The sequence below is a fragment of the Belonocnema kinseyi genome, chromosome 3 (assembly GCF_010883055.1).
Source record: "Belonocnema kinseyi isolate 2016_QV_RU_SX_M_011 chromosome 3, B_treatae_v1, whole genome shotgun sequence".
Lineage (NCBI taxonomy): Eukaryota > Metazoa > Arthropoda > Insecta > Hymenoptera > Cynipidae > Belonocnema > Belonocnema kinseyi.
Genome location: NC_046659.1, coordinates 101,321,231 through 101,343,099, shown reverse-complemented (window position 1 = coordinate 101,343,099; position 21,869 = coordinate 101,321,231). Strand labels below are relative to the sequence as shown.

General features: G+C 25.7%; 1 protein-coding gene and 1 non-coding gene across 4 annotated transcripts in view; both read left to right on the top strand.

Moving 5' to 3' along the window:
• LOC117169484 overlaps window positions 1–17,340 on the top strand; it is a 39,122-nt gene extending 21,782 nt beyond the window's left edge. For all 3 annotated transcript variants that reach the window (XM_033355888.1, XM_033355886.1, XM_033355887.1), the window contains exons 9-10: window positions 3,516–3,918; window positions 16,825–17,340. In XM_033355888.1, the coding sequence (XP_033211779.1) occupies window positions 3,516–3,918; window positions 16,825–17,124 (703 nt within the window). In that variant the 3' untranslated portion in view covers window positions 17,125–17,340. The remainder of the gene's footprint in view (window positions 1–3,515; window positions 3,919–16,824) is intronic.
• A 3,951-nt stretch (window positions 17,341–21,291) lies between these two features.
• Trnak-cuu lies at window positions 21,292–21,364 on the top strand. The gene has a single exon. It is a non-coding gene; the product is annotated as a tRNA-Lys (tRNA).
• Window positions 21,365–21,869: the final 505 nt, after the last annotated feature.

Here is a 21,869-nt window from a genome sequence, read left to right as displayed (position 1 = left end):
GTTTGAAAAAAATGAAAAAAAAAACTTGTTGAGTTTACGCTCACATGGCCTTAAGCATGAATTTGTCAACTGCAAATTTATATATTTTATTTTTCGTTGAAAATTCGTATTTTTTTTTGAAAAATTAATCTTTTTGGTTGAAAATTTTTAACTATCCCAGTTTAAGATTAATTATTTTAATTAAAATTTCATCACTTGGTTTGACAATTGTACTATTTTGTGGAAAATCTGGTTTTTTTTATTGTTCAAAATTTAATTCTTCCATTTTTGTTTCAACATGTATTTTTTATGCGTTGAAAATTCATGTATTTTGTTGAAACTTTGTCTTTTTTTTTGGTAGAAATTATTCTATTTCGCTGAAAATTCATCTTTTAGGTTAAAAATTCAACTATTTAGGTTCAAGATCATCGTTTCAGTTGAAAACCGATCAGTTTGGTGGGAAATTAATTTTTTTTTAAACTAAAAACAACTGACATTTTTGGTTGTAAACTGATATTTTTTTTAGTTTACTAGACTATTATATGAGCGCGCATGCGCGCGCTTACTTTTTTACTCATTTTTATTATTTGACCAATTTCCTAACAACAATATATTTGTTAAAATTTTCTGAGCACTTATATTCTTGTTGAAATTAGATTCTGAAAAAATGAATTCAGTGTATCCATGCAACGTAAAACTTACGAGTATTATTATTAGGGAGTGTTAAAAAACTTTATAGACGTTTAGTAAATAAAAATAATTTTTTTAGATGAAGTGCAGATATGCACTTCATTAATATTTTTTTAGTCACACTAATTTTTAAATGACTGACAAGGAAAGAAGTATTAGCAGTTGTTTAGAATTATATAAATATAAATTTTTGTTATTTTCACGAGACAATTAGGAAAGATTTTTAAACATTTCACATGTGTCAAAAACTTAATGTTGAAGATTTAAAAAATATGTATTTTATTGTACAGGAGTTTACCAATTATTAGGTAGATTCGAGCCTTTTCAAAAGATATTTAGGACTTTTAGAATTTCGGAAGAAATAATAAATATTCGATAAATTTTCGGAAATGCTTCCAAGGTTTAAAATATTTTAAATCTATGCAAAGCCTCTTAAATTCCTAAAAATATTTTTAAATAAATCGAGTTTTTCTTGAAATTTTGAAAAATTATTTAAAATGTAAAAAGTTTACCTCAAAATCTTCCAAAATTTCCTACATTTGTAGCAAGTTATAAAAGATTTTTAAATATTTCAGATGCGTCAGCAAAAAATATAGATTTAATAAAAATATATTTTACAGGATTTTACAAAATAATAGGAAAAATTCGAGCCCTTTTAAAATATATTTATGAATTCTAGAAGTTTTGCAGGATTAAAATATATTTTATGAATGTTCGGAAATGCTTGAAATTTATAAAATATTTTTATCAGACTGGAATGTTTCTTAAATTTTTGAAAAGTTATTTAAAATGTAAAAAATGTTCTCAAAATATCCATAATTTTCGTAGGAACTTGAATCAAATTGATTTATTTACTTAAGACCTTTCAAAGATATTTTAATTAAGGGAATGTGATACTTTACCATATAAGTATTCAGTTTTCCACATTTTTTGTCCACATTTTTTAATTTTTCATAAAAACATTAGTGTCCAGACGTTCGCGTTTTTTACGTATGGGTTTCTTTTGTTTAAAAACTTTCACAAAAGTATGCATTTTTTTTAAATCTTCTGCAGTTTAGAAATTTTCTTTATTCTTCTTAAATCTTCGCAATATTTATGGAATTTGATGGTTTAATTTAATTTTTATTTTTCAATGTTACCAAATTAAAACATTTTAGTTTAAAATCATCTAATCTTTTTCAAAATTAAAGGAAATATTTGAAGAAGTTTTAAAATCTTTTTGAATTTTCTCCTAAACATCATTTTTCAAATTAAAAAATCGAAAGAAATTATTTTAGGGACCTGAAAAATGTTGTTCATTCCCCTTAATTTTTACAAAAGTCCTAAAATATCTTATAAGTTTTCATTCTTTTTGAACCGTTTTAAAACTTCTAAATATCTCTTAAATTTACTGAAATTTGTTCTAAAATTATATATTATGGCAAGATGTTGCTTAACAACATTTTTAACTATTTTTTTTGTAATTTTATGAAATAATTCGAAACGTTTTGTAATCTTTTTTGATGTGCTCTTATAACTCATTAGTAAAAAATTGTTTGAAATTTTCACATGAATCTTAACTATATATTTTTTATATTTTAATTAATTATTTTTAATATTATTCAATTATTTAATTAATCGATGGTGCTAATATGTTTAAGAATATCTTATAATATAATTTCTCAAAGCTTCCTTAATTAAATATATTAATGGAATCCCTAGAAAGTACAAAAAAAAATTTATAATAAACTCGAAAAACTGTATACATATTCCGAGCCGATTATGAAAAAAATTCAAAACATTTGAATGGATCCGTACTATGAAAAATTATATCTGGAAGAAATTTAAGATAGAGTTTAAAAATTTTTTTAAGCAATTAATACGTTTTTTTAGATAAAATATATTTAGAGGCTCTGCAAGCCCCATGAAGTTTAACACGTATTTCCCATAAGAAAAAAAGACGTTTTTATTTTATTCAGGATCGTGAATATTAGATGAATCAAGTTTCAACTCAAAATTTCTTTTCACAATTCTTTATGGAATTCAAATGAATAATTATTTTTTAAATATCACCCCCATAAGCCTGTGTATAGGGTTTAAAAAATCCCATAAGTGAAAAATTGGGTTTTTTTGAGTTTTTGAAGCTAAATAGAATTTTTTGCGATTTTTCGAATACAGGTAGTTTAAAATACATAAAATACTACTCTTCAATAATAATATGATGTTTTCATAAATTGTTTAAACCATTTTTGTTGTTTTTAGCACATTTCTTTTATAATAAAGTTACAAAGTCGCGGTTTTCCGAAATTTTTCTATTTATTTTCAACTTTTTATTTAGATCAAGGCAAAAATCAATTAAGTTTGACAGAAATAATTGTTAAAGCAATTTATTATTATTTATACTAATATTCTCTTAGAATAATGCTATAAAGTTGCAGTTTTTTCTAAACAAATTTCACTTTTCGCCAAATTTTCAATTAGGTTGAGGTAATAATGAATTCAATTTGAAAAATCTTATTGTTTAAATAATTTAATTATGATTCTTAATAATTTTTTGAATAATATTTGAAAGTTGCGGTTTTTTTTCTGAAAATGTCCACTTTTTGTTCACTTTTCATAAACATAATTGTTGAAACAGTGTATTATGGTTTGGAACTATCTTCTTTGAAAGTAATGTTTGAAAGTTGCGGGATTTTTTGAAATTTTTCGATTTAATTGACGTTTTCATTAGAACGAAATAATAAATATGATTATTTTAAACAAAAAGACTCTCAGTAACTACTCTAAGGGAAATTTACATTCAATATGATCCACATCGAAAATTTAAAGAATATGAAAAATATCAGTTTTATTATCTTTGATGGCAGATCTCGAAAAACCAAGTTGCAGACTTTATCGAGAGAATTTTTGAGCGAGAGAATTCAGGAAGGAAAGCAAGGACACGATTCCATTGAAGATGCAGCTGCCTCGTTGAAGCTGACACAGCTAAAATTGAAACACAGTATAGAGTTTGGAGATGCGGTTCTGGCCGGTCAAAGAAAGATAGAGGAGTGGAAGTACGAGGCTGAGTTGAAGAAATCGAAGGAGGAGAAATTAGCGGAAAAGGCTAAGATTCGCAATTATGGAATGTCGCTTTTCAGTCACGTAACGAAGGACAAGAAAACTGCTGCCATAATTGGCTGTGATGGAGTAATGAATGAGTATGCACAGTACTTAAAGACCTCCAGTCTTAGTATTATGAATGATAGCGAATTTGACAAGGACGATCAGGTAATTTATTGCATTTACTACTTACTAAATTACGAAATATCATATAGTGGTGCAGGGCTAGCCTCGATTAAGGGCTTACACAATTTTATAAAATGGTGTTTATGATATCAATAATAAAGTACAGAGAATACTTTTTCAAATGCGCAGCATTTCTTCGTCGGCGCTTTTTCTAAAGGTATCCACGGTCGGAAACCTAATTCCCGCAACTTTGGACCTGGATCAAAAAATGAAAGTTTTTTCCATTCTATTGGAAATGGTTAAACTGCGATATGCCACCTAGTGACAAAAATTCGAACTAGAAAGAATAGGTATGATTTTAAAGTTGTACATTAATTTTTGCATAAAAGTGTTTTAACGATTTTTGTTGTCGAGTTTAAAGTATTTGTTGGATACTAAAAGTAAGTCATTATCGGAAACAAAGGGGTGCACATGGAATTTACATCTTATAAGGTGGAGAAACATATTTTTTCTAGATAAATGCCTGTCCAACTGTGATTTCCATACTTTAAAAAAATACATTTTCTGTTGATCAACTGTGAATATAAATTAATAATGATTTTTAAAATTAAACTGTTCTTTAAGATTTAAAAAGTGAATAATGATTAATTTTACAAGACGATTCGAAATCAGTTCTGAATTTTAGAATTTCCAGTTTTTAACGTTAAAAATTATGTAAACTATTTCGATTGTAAAGTCATTAGTTAAACAAATGTAAACGCCCGATTGAAACTTTATAAACTATTTTCAATTTTAAAATAACTTCAAAATACTATATTCATAAACAAAGGATTTTATTAATTTTCAAATATTATTTTACTCTAAAATATTCAATTTTTAAACCATTCAATTTGAAATTTTTTAATTAAAAAAAAAAAAAGAATTACTAAATATTTAGAAATAGCAGACTGTTTATTTAAAATCAGTAATTGTAGTTAAATGGCGGTGTACATGCACCGCCAAACTAGGTTTTGGCAGTTTTCGAAAAAAAATTAAAAGATTTTTAAGAATTTGAAATGGCTTCAGAAGAATAAAAAACATTTCCTATGAAAATTAATCATGATTTTTATTTTGAAAAGATAATTTTGAGTGACTATTCAAAAAGATGTAGAAAGATTTACAAAATTATGAAAAATGAATGTGGAAGATTTTAAGGAAATTTGTTTAATTTTGCAGAATTTAAAAAGAAATTTAGAAAAAATTGGATTCAGTTTAAAGGATATTTAGAAATTCTGAAATAATTTCAAAAATAATCAAAAAAATAAAATTTTTAAGCATTTTAAGGATTTTTTTAACCATTTAAAATGTAAATAATTTAACTATTAATTTAAGAAGTGTTCAGTTCATTAAAAAAATGTAATCGTTCAACTTTTATTTTTTGTGGCTTAAAATTGATATAAATGATATAATTTTGAAAACAAATTTAATTAATTGATTGATTCTTCAATTTAGACTTTAGAGCATTGACAATGATAGCGTGGAATTATATATTGAGAACTGAATCTGTATCTTTGAACTCTACAATTTATAAAAGTAACAAAAATTTATTTTGCAGTTTAACTGCATTTAATTAAAAATTGTTCAGTTTAAAAATGTTAGCAGCTTCCATTTACAATTGTAAATTATTTTTAAAGTTTGAAATTCACAAGAGTTCCACTTTGAGTGCTTTCATTTGCAGCTCAGTTTTTATTAATTCAAATGGAAAAATTCTTTTTAGAGTTCGATTTTTTAAATTTCTTTCACAGTGAAAAATGTTTGCGAACCAGGACCGGAAATTTTTTTCTTGGATTAAAACGATCACCCTAAATCGTGTATTATTCGTATTGTTCACATAATATGGATAAAATTTGTCACTACTTATAGTAATTAAAGTTTATTTAAACTTAAATTCATGGAAACTAACATGAAATAGTGAAATAATTTTTTTAAAACCTATTTGACAAACATGTGTCTTTTTCATTGTATAATTTGGAAATTCTATCTAAAACTATTTATTTGTTATAAATAATTGTTTTTAGTATTCAATCATTGCTTTATGCTTCACAAAGCTATCGTAAAACACTTTGATGCAAAAATTAATGTACAACTTTAAAATTGTACCTACTCTTTCTAGCTCCAGTTTTAGGCACCAGGTGGCGAAATGGTAAATCACGATTCCCAATAGAACAACAACAGCAAGATACGTACGTAGGATTTTTATCTCGATTTATTGACTTTCCGCGACATGGTACACTGCCGTGTATAAGTTTTTGGCCACCTCTTTTTTATGACTGAATAAATTCTCTTAATTTCACTTTAAAAGGTTGATTGTTTTCGAAATTCTGTATAAAATAAGCCCAGGGTGAAGCCAGTTTGTCTAGTTTTTAAGTAGATATTGCAAAAATATTGTAAATTTCAATATTTTCTTAAATTTTCAAAAACTTCCGAAATAGTCAACATTTTCAATGTTCTTGGGCTCATTTGGTAGCTTTTTTTCACCATATCACAACAGATTATAAGTATAAATCGTAAAAATTTTCTTTTCGAATTGCAAGAACTTGAAGTCGTAACAAATAAAGTTGGAAAAATTGCAATATTATTTTTTGTTACAAAAATATTTTCGTACCTTATATGAAACATATAATTATGAAGTTTCTATATAATTTCCTCAAAATATATATTTATTTAACTTTTATTCTGATTTGCCTACACATAAGATGTTTTCAAATTTTTCCGAATTTTTTATTACATCTTCAAGTTCTTGCAATTGAAAAATGTTGATTATTTCGGAAGTTATTGAAAATGTAAGAAAAAATTTAAATTTACACTATTTTTATATATCTACTTAAAAACTAGACAAATTAGCGTAACCCTGGGCTTATTTTATACAAAATTTCGAAAAAAATCAACCTTTTAAAGAGACATTTTCCTAGCTCTGGTATAATTAAAATTAGGAGAATTTATTCTGTCATAAAAAAAGAGGTGGCCTAAAACTTTTGCACGGCAGTTTAGACTTTTGAAAAAAAGTTAAAAGTTGCATGAAAAAATCGTTATGAAATTGTGTATAAAAAAAAACGTTGAATATAAAAAAAAATCCTACTTACGTAGCTGGAGAAAGCAATTTTGAATATATTTTTAAAATTTCGGATCGATCGGCAGCATAATTGAAAATTTGGTCATTTAGACATTTTTTCTGCCATCCATCTTTTGATATATTATTTTTAAGACCCTAACACATTTTTTAAGCAAAAACAATTTCGGTTTTTTGAAAATTCGACAGTGATTTAACCCCTTAAGTTCAACCCAAAAGTACTTGGACATCCAGTTTTTCGTGTGCAAGTGGTTCGGAGATACCCCCCGGTTATTTTTAGAAAAGAAAGAAAAAAATTGTACCTTGCGTTTTTCAGAAAAAAGATTTTTTCTTTTTTAACAATTAAAAATCTAATTTTTATCGAAAACGACGCAAAATGTGAAAAGCAGTTTAGAGTTCAAAATTGTGTAACTTCCTGAAATCTATTAAATTGTACCCTGTCCAGATATACAAGGTATACTTTTTAAAAACAATTTTTGTTCAAATATACAAGATCTAAATCTGGCAAGGGTAAATTTTTATACATTTTGAGAAGCGGAATAATGTTGAACTATAAATTGCTATTTCAACTTTGTTTTGTGTTCAGAAAAATGAGATTTTCAATCGGTAAAAATGAGATTTCTTCATTTATAGAGATAAAAACCTATTCTTCTCTACTTTGAAGCTCAGAAACCTTAATAATCTCATGGAACGTATTCTTTACATAGTCAGTGAACTAAAAGCAAACGTTTTTAAAAACAAATGATATAATTCGTTGAACTAAATGCTATTTTAGTCCATTTCTATCAATTTTTTCCATATTTTTGGAACAATTTATTCAATAAAACAAGATATACAGGATGGGTCATTTTAATCGACGCACCCGAATTTCTCGAATTCTAAGAGGTAAGACAAAAAAATGTTTTGGACAAAACTTGTTCAGGATAAAGGGCGCCATTTATCTGTGCAATTATTTTTGGCCTTGAACTTGATATCCAAAGTCATTTGAAGGTCAAAGTGTTTTTTAAAAAATGGAAACCCCTATTTTGGACATCGGATTCGAAAAGAGCGGGAAATTTTACGTCCGAAATGCTAATACATTTTTTTATGACCTTGAGAAGGTCATTACATGGTTAATTGCTAAAAAAACTGTGGTTTTGATATGCGATTGCATTTTCTGATAGAATAATTGTAGTGAATGTACCTTTATGCGGAATATTCAACTCCAACGTGATAACGACCTTGAAAATGTTGAACTCGATCTTATTTTTCAAGGTCATTTGTAGGTCAGAGAGAGTTTTTTGCGGAAAACTTTGTTTTTGACAACCCTCTATAAAGGATTGAAAATTTTAACGTCAGCCTTGATCCTTTAATTATTGTCATTGTTGTTTTGATCTTATATTAAATTTTTACTTTTATAATGGCTAACTATCCTATCAGAAAACGCAATCGAATATCGCAACCACAGTTTGTTTAGCATTTAACCCTGAAATGATCTTCTGAACTTCATAAAAAAATTTTAAATACTATTTCGGACGTAAAATTTTACACTCTTTTCGAATCTGGTGTCAAAAATAGGGTTTCCCGTTAAAAAACACACTTTGACCTTAAAATGACCTTGAAAATGAAGTTCAAGGTCAAAAATAATTGCACAGATAAATGACCCACTTTGTCCTGAACAACTTTAGTTTAAAACATTTTTTTTTATTACCTCATAGAAACCGAGAAATTCAGGTGCGTTGATTAAAATGGCCCACCCTGTATATCTTGTTTTATTTAATAAATTTTGCCAAAAATATAGAAAAAATTGAATATGTTCCATGAAAATTATTAAGGTTCCTGAGTTAAAAGTAACTGAAATTTTTTTCGATTTGGTTTTAAAGAATGTTCTCAAAGCAACTACGGCTTTGACGATTACATTCTCATTACGAAACTCGCGCTTCGCACTCTTTACTTTGTGTCAGTTTCAAAAATGTTATCAAGATAATTATTAAATCTTGTTTAAATCTACTAAAAACAACGTTTTAAACTTACGGATCTGTTAAAAACAAAAATGGTATTTTTTTGAAAATGATCCAACTTTTTGAACTTTTGTATGATTAAGAAATTTCATGAGAATAGTTTCGAAATACATATATTTTATATCCAGTAGAAATTTGGATTGATATTTCTTAACCTATACAACATTTCCCTCCCCCCCTTTTTTGAGATTTTTCAAAATGTTGAAAAGTATATAACTTTTTCAATTTTCTATCGAATTTAAAAATGTCTTTATGATAATTTGCAAGTCTTTGCCGTGTACCAGAAAATTTGGCAAACATTTCTAAAACTCATAAAATTTTTTTTTGAAATTTTGAAAAAGCTTGAACTTTTTGAATTTTTGTCGAATTGAAAAACTTAGCTAAGATAGTTTCTAAATATATTTGATGTCTAGGGAAGAAATTAAATGCAATTTCCTAATCTATCAGAAATATTTTTTTTTTCTATTTTTTTAAAAATTTTCAAAATCATATAACTTTTCTAATTTTGATCGAAATAAAACATTTTATTTTGATAATTTTCAATTTTTCTACCCTTCTATAAGAAACTTTGACAAAAATTTCTAAAATTTTTTTAAAAATTTCAAATTTTGAAAATGCTCTAAATTTGTTAATTTTTGTTGTAAATGTCTGCTTAACGAACTTAAGCTTCATTTTGAAACTTTTTTTATTTTTACAAATATTAATATTATATGTTTTTTTTTTATTTGTTCAAATACACGAGATAAATATCTGGTGAGGGTATCATTTTAATGATCTCAGGAAGGGGGACGAATTTGAATATTGATATTCAACTAAAAAAGTTAAAAAAAAAATAAACTCTTGAAGTTCGTCAAACTAAATGCTATTTTAGTCGCTTTAATAAAATTTTCATACTTTTTAAAAAGAATTTTTGTTAAAATATACAAGATCTACATCTAGCAAGTGTAAATTTTTATAGATTTTGAGAAGAAGAACAATGTTGAATTATGAATCGCTATCCCTAATTTGCTTTGTTTGCAGAAAAGTGAGATTTTCAATCGGCAACAATGATATTTTTGCAATTTTTGAGATAAAAATCAATTTTTCTCTACTTTGAAGATCAGGTACCTTAATAATCTCATGGAACATATTCTTCACAAAATCAGTGAACCAAAAACAAACCTTTTTAAAAATAAAATTTGACAGTTCGTTAAATTAAATTTTATTTTAGTCGATTTTTATCGATTTTTTCTATATATTTGGAAAAATTTATTAAATAAAACAAGCTATATATCTGGAAAGGGCATAATTTAATATATTTCAGGAAGCTTAACAATTTCAACTCCTAAACTGATATTCATATTTCGCGTCATTTTCGAGGAAAATGGAATTTTTAATTGTTAGAAATAAAAAAATCTTTTTCTCAAAAAAGAACTCGTGTTCTTTCTCAACCTTAAAAACCTGGAAATCTCCTTGAATTTCTCACAAGAAATTTGAATTTTTGTTTTCTTTTAAAACAGTTTTCGAAGGGTTACAGCTCGGTTTTTAAGTATACGCCAGATTTCAAAATGTTACCAGTTAATTAAAAATATTTCAAAATACTTTGAAGCTTTTATAATATTTGAAAGGATTTTGAACATTTCAAAAATATTTTACGGATTTCAAAGACATAAAAAGGATTCATGGGTTGAAAACGGCGTGTAGACAAGATTTCAAAAACTGCAAAACATTTCAAAGATTTTAAACAATCACAAAAGGTTATAGATGATTTCAAAATATTTAAAAAAGATTTCAAACATTTTAATGATTTTAAATGGATACAAAAAATGTCACAAATATTTCAAAGAATTCATCAAGCATTCAAAAGGTTTCAATAAAATTGAGTTTTCAAACGAACACAAAAGACTTCACAAGCAAAGGTTAAAGAAAGATTTTACAAGATTTCAAAGATTTCACAAATATTTGATCATTTTCAGAAGATTTGAAGGATTTTAAAGATTTGAAAAAGGGCAAACCAGATTTCTGAGATTTAAGGGTATTTAAAAAGTTCTAATTTTGTAATAAAATTTCAACTTTTTTCATGATTTTGCATTAATACAAAATATTTCAAAAAATATTTCAAAGATTTCATAAAAATGTCATAAGAGATGTCAAAATAATACAAGAGTTTAAAAGATTTCAAAATATTTCAAAGATTTTGAATAATTACAAAAATTTTCGAACATTTCAAAATATTTGACAAATATTTCAATTATTTCAAATAAATAAAAAAGATTTCACAAATACTTCAAAGATTAAATCAAAATTTCATAAGAGATGTCAAAAGAATACAAGAGTTGAAAATATTTCGAAATATTTCAAAGATTTTAAATAATTTCAAAATTTTTAGAATATTTCACAAATATTTTAATGATTTCAAATTAATAAAAAATATTTCAGAAAGATTCTACAAATATTTCAAAGATGTCACCAAAATTTAATAGAGATGTCAAAAAAATATTGGGTAAAATAATAATTTTGAAGCTAACAGTTGTAGTTATAATAAAACGTATTGAATGTCCAGTAACAGAGACAAGTTCTTCAAAAAGTAACTACAGATTTAATCAAATGATAAAATTTCCAAGTTAAAAAGACTAATTTTTTTAAGACAGTTGAATTTTTAACAATAATGTTACTTGTGAACCAAGAAAGATCAATTTTCAACCTAGGAGGATGACTTTCCGCCATAAAAGATTAATTTTCAATCTGAAAGGATGAATTTTTAACAAAATAGTTGAATTTTCAACCACAAATGATCAATTTAACAACATAATTAAATCTTTTTTAAAATATTAGATTTTGACCAAAACAGTTAAATTTTCAGCATACAAAGATTCATTAAAATTCAATCAAGTATTTTATTTTTCCTGGCACAAAGACACATTTTTTAGAGGGCAGTTAAATCTCTATCTAAAAAGTTCATTTTTAACCAAGAGAGATTATTTTTCTACTTCGAAAAATGAATTTTCAACGGAAGCGTAAAGTTTTTAGGCTAAAAAGTTGACTGTTTTACACAACCGTGGACTTTTAAATCGTAAAAGATGATTTAAAAAAAGATCATTTTCAATCAAGAAAGATGAATTTTTAATAAAATAGTACAATTCACAGCCAAAAAGTTTAACTTTTAACAAACAAGAATAATGTTCTGCCCAAAAAATACGACTTTTTAACCACATATATGATTTAGCTACCAAGCAGTTAAATTATGAATAAAAAAGTTGAATTTTTAACAAACAAGATTATTTTTCTACTCAAAAATACGACTTTTAAACAAAATACATGAATTTAAATCAAACAGTTGCATTTTTAACTTACATTTTCTATCAAAAAGGATGAATTAACGACTCATCCAATATATGGGATAAAGTTTTAACCAAACATGGTACGGTTAAATTTTCAGATAAAATAAAATTTTTCAACAAAAAAAAAACGATTTTTTAACAAACTTGTCAGGTTGTCAACTAAAAAGTTGCATTCTCGACCAAGATGATTGATCTTCTACCAAAAAAGATGAATTTTTAACAAAATACATGAATCTTCAACCAAATTATATAATTTTAAATCCGAAAAGGTGAATGATCTAGAAAGAAGTTTAATTTTCAATGGGAATATATGATTTTGTCAACCAAAAAGTTCATTTTTCAACCAAAGAGTTCAATTTTCTATCAAATTGTTGAATATTTAAGCCAAAAATAGGAATTTTCTATAAATCAGTAGAATTTTTTACATAAAAGTTCATTTAAAAGCAAATAGGTATATTTTCAACTATAATTATGAATCCTTAATACGAAAAATTAATTGGGTTACTAAGTAGTACACAACTTTTAAGTCAAATAATCGATTAAAAAAAATTAATTCTCAACGAAGTATGTAACAGTTTACATTTCAATCAAACGATTGCATTTTTAATCAAAAAGGATAAATTTTCAACCAAATACATGAGTTTTCAACCAAGAAGTTAATTTTTCGACTAAAAAAGATCAATTTTTAACCAAATAGTTCAACTATCTACTGGAAAAAGATACATTTTTACCAAAAATAGAATAGTTTAATTGCCAGTTTAAAAAATGTATTTTCAACCCAACTTGAAACGAATTTTCATAAAAATAGTTTAATTTTCAATCATACAGATGAGACTTCAACTGAAAAATTTTTTTAACAAAGTAGAAGTAGTTGCAGTAGTAGTAGAATTAATAAGTAGTTGAACTTTTGATAAAAAAGATGATTTTTTAAGATTGTTTAATCAGAAAGCATTTTTTGTTTAAAATTAATTTTTTAACTGAAAATGTAATTTCCATTTTTTTAAGATTGATCTTTTTTAGTTGAAAATTCTCCTTTTTTTTGTAAAAAAATAGTTTTCTTTGTTTAAAATGACATGTTTTTTAGGTAAAAATGCATCAGTTTCGTGGAAAATAATTTTTTTTCTGAAGTCATATTTTTGTTTGATAATTCAATTTTCGTAGAGAAAATACGTCTTTTGGCTTGAAGTTTCAGCAATTTAGATAAACTTTTTCTTTCTTTCTTTCTTGAGTGACAGATTTTTGTTTGTTCAAAATTCGTCTTTTTGGTAATAATTTAAAAAATAAATAAATATCTTTTTTTATTGAAATATAAGCTATGACACGTTTTTGTTGGGAATTTGTCTTTTCAGTTAAAATTTTTAAATTTAAATCTGAAATACTGTTTTATTCCGTTTATATACGCTGTTGTCCCTTTTGGTTCCACTTTAGCCCATAGAGTTTATTACACTCAAATTAGAAGATTACAAAAAATCATTGATGAACATGAAAATTTTTGGTCTCTTCAGGTTGTAAATTCAAGTACATTTATTGATTTATTTATTTTTTAAACTTATACTTTGATGTTGAAAAGTCAAACTGCATTCTTTTATATAAAAATCGAACTACTTCCTTTTTAATTTGTCCGTTTAATTTAAAAACTCATCTAGTTTTGTAGAAATTGCATTTATCTGTGTTAAATATTCAACTTTATTTTTGTAATATTCTTCTTTTTAGTTAGAAAACTCATTTCTTGTAGTAAAATGTTGATATTTTTTGTTTATGAAGGCCTTTGTTTGATTGAGATTAATCTCGTTTGGTGGAAAAGTATACTATTTTGTTAAAAATTCGTTATTTTTATTTTAAAATTAATTTATTTTAACTAAAAATTTATTCGTCTTTTTGGGTAGAAAAATAATCTTGGTTGAAAATTAATTTTTTTCAGTTCAAAATTAATTGGTTCCGAGAAAAATTTAACTAGTTTGTAGAAAATTCGTTGTGTTTTGGTTGGAACTTTATCTTTTTAGATAAAAATTCAATTTTGTAGTTGAAATTTGATTTGGTTGTAAATTTAAATATCCTTAGTTGAAAAGTCGCTTTTTTTGAAAAATTTATTTTTAAACTTAAAACTTAACTATATTATTTATGTTTGCACTTGGTAGAAGATTATTCTTCTTGGCGTAAATTTCACATAAATATTTATATTCAACTAGTTGGTGGAAAATTAAACTATTTTATTGAACTGAAAATTTACATTTTTATTGAAAATTCTGATTTCCGAGTAAAAAATTAGAATATTTTGTATAAACCCCGTCATTAGCCCTGAAAGTATTTTTAAAAAGATTTAAACAGATTTCCAAAATTGTAAGACTTTCAACAATAATTCAAAAGTTGAAAAGATTTCAAATAATAAAAAATAAAATTATATACGAAAAATTCATTAAGATTCCTATGAAAACTAAAAAATGGGTTTTATCTTAGAAAATTAATTTTATGAGAATAAATATTCTCTCTTGATTTCTGAAGATTTACAAGATTCTAAACAAAAATTAGAAACTTTTAAGGGATTATTTTTTATTTTGCATGATTGATTAAGGAGTAAAGATTTTTAAAGTTTGAAGATGATGAAACAATTTTTTAAAGATTTTTGGGAAAATTTTTAATTATATTTTTGTTTTAAAATTTATTTTTTACAAAATACTTAAAAAGGGTTAAAAATAAAAACAAATTTGGAAGTATAAAAAAAAGAATTGTTTAACAAAATATATAGTTTAAAAAATTTTTAAATAAGATTTTGACGGTTTTAAATGATTTTTTAAGATCTTTAGATAGTTAAAAAAATATGCTTAAGATTCCTGTAAAAAATATTAACGATTTTTCTTCAAAAAAATATTTACTAAGATTTCAAAACAAATTTTGATGTATAAATAACAATTGAACAATTATTCATTTTTGATAATTTAAAATAAAGATAATTTAATTTCTAGTTTAAAAAGTGTTAATTAAAAAAATTGTAATCTATCAAGTTTTAATTCTTTTCACTGAAATTGCTTAAGATTATATAATTTAAAAAAATTTAATTAGTTGATTCAGTATTTAAATTAGAGTATTGAAAATTATAGCGTGGACTTTTTTTTAACCTTCGATCTGCACAATTTATGAAAGTTATAATTTTTTATTTTGTAGTTTACTGATATTTATTTTAAAATTGGAAAATTATGTTTTGTTTTTTGTCATTTAATTTAAAGGATATATTTAAAAAGATTTGAAAAGATTTCCAAAATTGTCAGAAAATAATCCGGCAGATTTTAACGTATTATTTTAATTTTGCAGTATTTATTAAAAGTTTTAGAGAAAACTCGAATGATATGAAAAATTGTTTAGAAGTTTCAAAAGAATTAAAAAAATGATAACAAATTTAAAAAGATTCCATGCAATTTGAAAGAAAATTTATAAGGTTTTTGAAGATTTTGAAATCAAATTTTGAAACTTTTTAAGCATCTTGAAAGGCTGAAAAAGAAGAAATAAATTTGGCTAAAATTCAGATAAAAAACATTCATATTATTATATTTTACCGATTATCACCAAAGATATATTATTTTTCGCAAGTTTTGCAATAATTGAAAAATTAAGGTTAATACAACACTGAAAATACGTAAAATTAAGATATTTTGTTACAAACACTATCTACAATTATAGTTATTCTTAACTTTTGAATTATTTTTGTGATTAAACGTCATTCTTATATAATTATGTACATCAAATCAGCCTAATTGTACAATATTTAAAAATTCAAATTCATAAGGTTAATATATTTTAAAATGAAAACTTTAAAAAAAGTGAATAATATGTAAGATGTTTCAAATTAAAAACATTGATAGTATAATAATCTTAAATTTATAGATGATGTTCACAGACGAATGATTGCAGATTCATACATCAAAAATTGCAGTCAGATCGTACTTTTAAAACTTTAAAAATGGTAAAATTTGCGATATTTTCAATGTTCACTTTAAAGGTCTTCTAAATAGAAAAAATATAAATTCTAAGCTTTCCAAATTAGAGTAATATATAGACATTCTATAAAGGATCATTGCAAATGGATCCAAACTTTAGGCGAGTAGGGGAAAGAGTAGGACTGTAATTGTGGTGAAAGTCTCGGTTGCAGATTTTCCAAGTTTAACACGATATTTACCCCGCAAATCTCCCACCATGCATCCTGCCTGTAAAGCACTCGATTAGTCCGTCTGGGCTATAGAAAGTCAGTCTGACTACTTATGGAACTTTCAGAGCGTTTCGGAAGCCTAACAAAAAGGATTTACTTCCTGCGCAATATTTACGCCGCAAATCGCCCACCATCCATCCTGTCCGTAAATCACTCGATTTGTCCGTCTGGGCTATAGAGTGTCAGTCTGACTACTTATGCAACTTTCAGAGCGTTTCGGAAGCCTAACAAAGAGGGTTTACTTCCTGCGCAATATTTACGCCGCAAATCCTCGGCGGCGATTGTTCGATTAATCTAAATCACGAATATTTGTTGTAGGTTCGTCTGGTGGTTTCAGAGGGAAATAAAAACGCAGTGAATCGAGCTTCTCAAATTGCAATGGAACATGCGCTCACAATCTGCCACGTGAGAATAAGTGAAGAGCAATTAAAAAATGAAAAAGTGGAAAAAACTTTTCGAGCGGTGAACAAGTGGGTGCATAAGCTTTATCAACATACTGCAGTCCATGGACTTGTGTGCGTCGTTTTTGGTGGACAGAGTAATGCTGCGAATGGGGCTTGTTTTTTGAATGTGAAAAAAAATGTCGACCCGTTGCACAATAGTGTCGGCCGAGCATAGAATTCGCAAATCAAGATCTGCAATTTATTAGGATTGTCAGAAATAAACTTTTTTATCAAAAGAATTTTTTGTAATTAGCAACATTGTTCACAAATATCTTCAGAAAACTGTTGAAACTGGTGCCAAGGAAAATGCAGAGCGTCTTGTTTGAATTATTATGTTTGCTAGCAATGTACAAACAATCGTGTTGTTAATAAACATTTTTATACTGTTTAACACACGAGTTTATCTATTTGATTGAATGATTTTTATTTTGGAATTTAATCGTACTTTCATGTTAGGATATGTGAGAAAGATAAATATTTTACAAATTATTTACAGAAGTAATTATTTATTTACGTATTTTAAGATGATTAGCGGTGAAATTTAGCCCATTTTCATTATTATACTGATTTTAAAAATGTTGAAATAATAAATAAAATCCTAGCTAAAAAAGTGCTGTTATTGATTTTCATGATTTTTTATTGGTAAAGGAGAAAATTCGAATTGAAAATGATTTTTTGATCTTACGAAATAATTCTGTTCTTAATATTTTGCTACTGCGCCATAATTTGTAAACTTCTTCACATTTTCAAAGAGATAAGAGAAATTAAATTATGGGCAGAAACTTATTTTGAAGAATTTGAACGAAAATCTAGAAACTGTTTAATAATTTTGTAAGATTTGAGATTGGATTTTCTATAAGATTTCTGGGAAAATGTTAAATTATTTAGGTTTTATTTTAAAGGAAAAATGGTACGTTTTAAAGATTTCAAAATGTATCGAAAAAGAATTTGGAAGAATTTATGGCAATTTTTTTTTAATTTTGCAGGATTTAAAAAAAATGTAGAAAAACTTAATTTTTAAAAGTGTCAAGAGAATGAAACAAAAAAACTCTTAAAATTTCTGTAGATTTTTGAAAATGAAAAAAATTTTGAGTCCTTAAAGAATGTTGAACGGTTTCAAGGGAATAAAAAACTGTTCTTAAGATTGATGTAAACGTTTCAAGTGATTTTTTATTGTTTAAATCAATTTCAAGAAAAAATTGAAAACGATTTCAAAACATTTTAAATCATTTCCGAAAATGTTGAAACAGAGTGCGACAAATTTTACAGTAAAACTTTTCAAATTTGCAATATTACAAAAAAGTAAAAAATTTAAGTATGTTTTTGAAAGATTTAAGAACTTGAAAAAAAGCTTTTAAGGAATTTTCAAAGGTTTAAGGGCATGTGTTTATGCATTATTTTGAGGTTACGTCATTTTTCATCTCTGCCTTTCCGATAATTCGAAAATTATTGATGAAATAAACTTTTTTAATTGCCTGCAAACAAGGTTAGTTCCGGGAGATTAGTTACTATGTTTATTTGTAAGTCTAACGTTTTCGGCCAAAAATATTGTGTAGTTTGGAAGTAACAATCGGGAGAATTGTAACATACATAACCTCGAAATATACACACGTTGTTACACTGTAAAAAATTTTTACTGTAATTTTACCACGTTGAATGTGGGCTCGATTATTACTAACACGTAAGGTTGGGTATTCACGAAAATCGGGAATATTTCAATCCGCCTTGTGATTTTACATTTAGGTTATGTGAAATCGCCACTCGATGTTGTAAATTTACATATGATTGTGAATTTATAGGTTATGGTAATTTTCCCAGATTAAGTGTATAAAATTTCCAGGTTGCGGAATTTTTTCCTTACATTTGACAATATTACAGGACAGTTCAAAAAATTCTTTTTTTATTTCAAATTTTTTTCTTCGCTAGATTTTGTTACTTTCGTTCAAAGTAAATATGAGAAGTTCGATGTAAAGGCAAGTTTAACGATTTTAAAATATTGAAAAAGAAATAAACATGATTATAACTGTCCAAGTTTATTGCAATGTTGAAAAGACGAATGCGGTAATATAACCTCAAAACAGAGACAACAATGGAATAACTTGGACAAGTACGATTATGCTGTTTTTTTCAATATGTTAAAATCGCTGCACTTACCTTGACATACCCTTCTTCTGTTTTGAACGAAACTAACAAGTGCTCGTTTGAAAAAACATATCTTTAATCACGATTGCTGAAGATTTATGATGCAGAATTCTGAGGCTTGTTGCTTATACCAAAGATATGGTAAAATATCTTTGCTTATACCATCTCTGGCAGACCTAGAGTTCTCTCGGCGGGAGATTTAAAGTGCAATTTAAAATAAAATATTAATCAAGAACCATTGTTAACAATGTAGGTCATTTTAATTCTTAAACGTGTGAAATTAAAAATTTTTTTAAACTAATTTAACAAGTAACATAATTGTCATTCAACATAGCGTAGAACATTTTTTAGTTGAAACTATTTTATTTTCAATTAAAAAAAAAATATTTTTACTTCAATCTGTATTGAAAAAATATTTAAAATGTAAACAATATATTTATTTTAAATATTTAATTCAGAAAAAAATTTTAATTAACTTGTAATTTTTTTCCATTTTCCACATGCTTGAGACTTGTGATTTTACATAGTGTTGGAATTCTCTGCATGCGCATTGGATAATTTCCATTTATTTTTGATAATTTTACGTTTACATTCTGACATGTTACATATCGTATTGGATTTTCAAAAACTGTTGCGATTTTACTATTTTGGGAAAATCCCAACGTTGAATGTGGGCTCGATTATTACCAACGTTCAACGTAGGTTTATTACAGAATTTAGGTTATGTCACGATATGTAGCGTTGTAATTTTATAAGCATGTGTAGAATCCCTAATCTCAATGTGGAAAAGTGATCACGCTCAAACTGGTAATACTACCGAAAATTTTATTCGTAAAATTACAAATGCTTGTGAATGTCGTTTTCATTTTTTACAGTGTAGCAAAATCAAAATTTTTTTGAAAAATAAACACAAGAAAAGTGTGCGGGAACGTCCGTTAGCATGTTCGCTATCATTTCCCAGATTTTGACAACAAAATATTTCTTACCCTAGGAAAAATGCCGGGGGAATCTAACACTGAAAAAATCGATACTAATTCCTAAGCTTTTTTTTTCTTTATATCGTTAGGAAAAATTCAAATCATTTTTGATTTTGAAAAATTAACTTTAAAACAATGTTTAAAATGATTTCGAAAGATTTCCAAAACTGTCAAGGAAGAATCTAAAAGAGACCCGTAGAACATTTTAGGAAAAGTTTTGAAAAGATTTAAAAAGGAATTCTTTCAAGATTCATGGCAAATTTAAAAATGAGTGTTTATTTTTAAAAAGGAATTTGAAGAGAAAATTGAATTACAGATTTCTTTTTCTGTATTGATCTTTCAAGGTTTCAAACAAAAAATTTAGAATCTTCAAACAAATTTCCTTTAAAATTTTGAGAAAATTAGAATTAATTTTTTGTTTTGAAAAATGAATTAAAAAAAATTTTTTGAACCATTTTGTAGAGATTTCTAAAAAGGGCAAAAATTTGGAATATTTTTAGGTCATTTTTTAAATTTCGAATGAATTATCAAAATTTTAGTCAGTTTAAAAGGTATTTAGGAACTAAGGATGTTTTGAAGAGATTGAAAGTGTTTTAAAAGTTGGAATGACTTCCGGAAAAATATTTATTACTTTCTTCCAAACTTCTGAAAGTCCAAAATATCTTTTTAACTGACTCGAATTTTTCCTAGTACATATTTTGTTAAAACTCAGAATCTAATAGTTTTAACTTAAATTGAGGCGTTCAAAAACTTTTAAGAAATAAATAGTTCGAAATTTTTATTTGACATTGAAGTTATTTCCCCCTCAAATTGTAGATGTAATATAAATTATATATAATTACAAGCAAACAAAAATTTAGATAAAATGATAAAATTATAAATCTTTTGATAATAATATATATGTAATATTATATCTGGATAATGTTAAATTAAAAAAGAAAAAATAATAAATATGAAAAAAATATTAATAATTAAATAATAATATTCGTGATATCTTATAATATACAATATTTAATTTACTTAACAGAATTTCGTGCATACATCAATTTTAAATATTTACTGAAAAATATTCTTAAAAGCGTATACAAGATAAAAAATAATAATAATGTTTGTAATTTATAATTAATAATTTAAATATTGAATTTGAAGGGAATTAAGGGATGTTCAATTCTGCAACTGAGCCGATAACTTTATATAGTAATTTCACAACGTGACGTATAACTGCCCGGCTAGCTCAGTCGGTAGAGCATGAGACTCTTAATCTCAGGGTCGTGGGTTCGAGCCCCACGTTGGGCGTTTTTTTTTATTTTTATATTCTATACATCATCATTGATCTGCTTATTTCGTTATGGTATTATCAATTATTAGTAGATAATTACATTTTTTAACTGATTATTCGGATATTAATAAACATGGCAAAATATCTCAATTACATCAGTTAAAGAAAAAAATCAACTGTGCAAACTGAGCGATTGGTACAATAACACCTTTAACAAATGGATTAAAAGATTAGTGTATTTATAAAATTAACGAATTGTTTCATATAAGCGTTGAAAAGTGAAATTATTATATTCTAAAAACTTCAATTACAAATGTTGAACATTTGTAGATTTTTTAAATATTATCCATATAAGTCTGTTTTATAGAGCTCCAAAAAACTCCATGACTGAAAAATTAGGTTTTGCGAGTTTTTAACGATGTTTATATAAATTGTTTAAAAAATTAATTATTGTTTGTAGCATTTTTCTCGTAGCATAGAGCTAGAAAGGTAGAAAGTCGGGGTTTTTCAGGATTTTTCAAT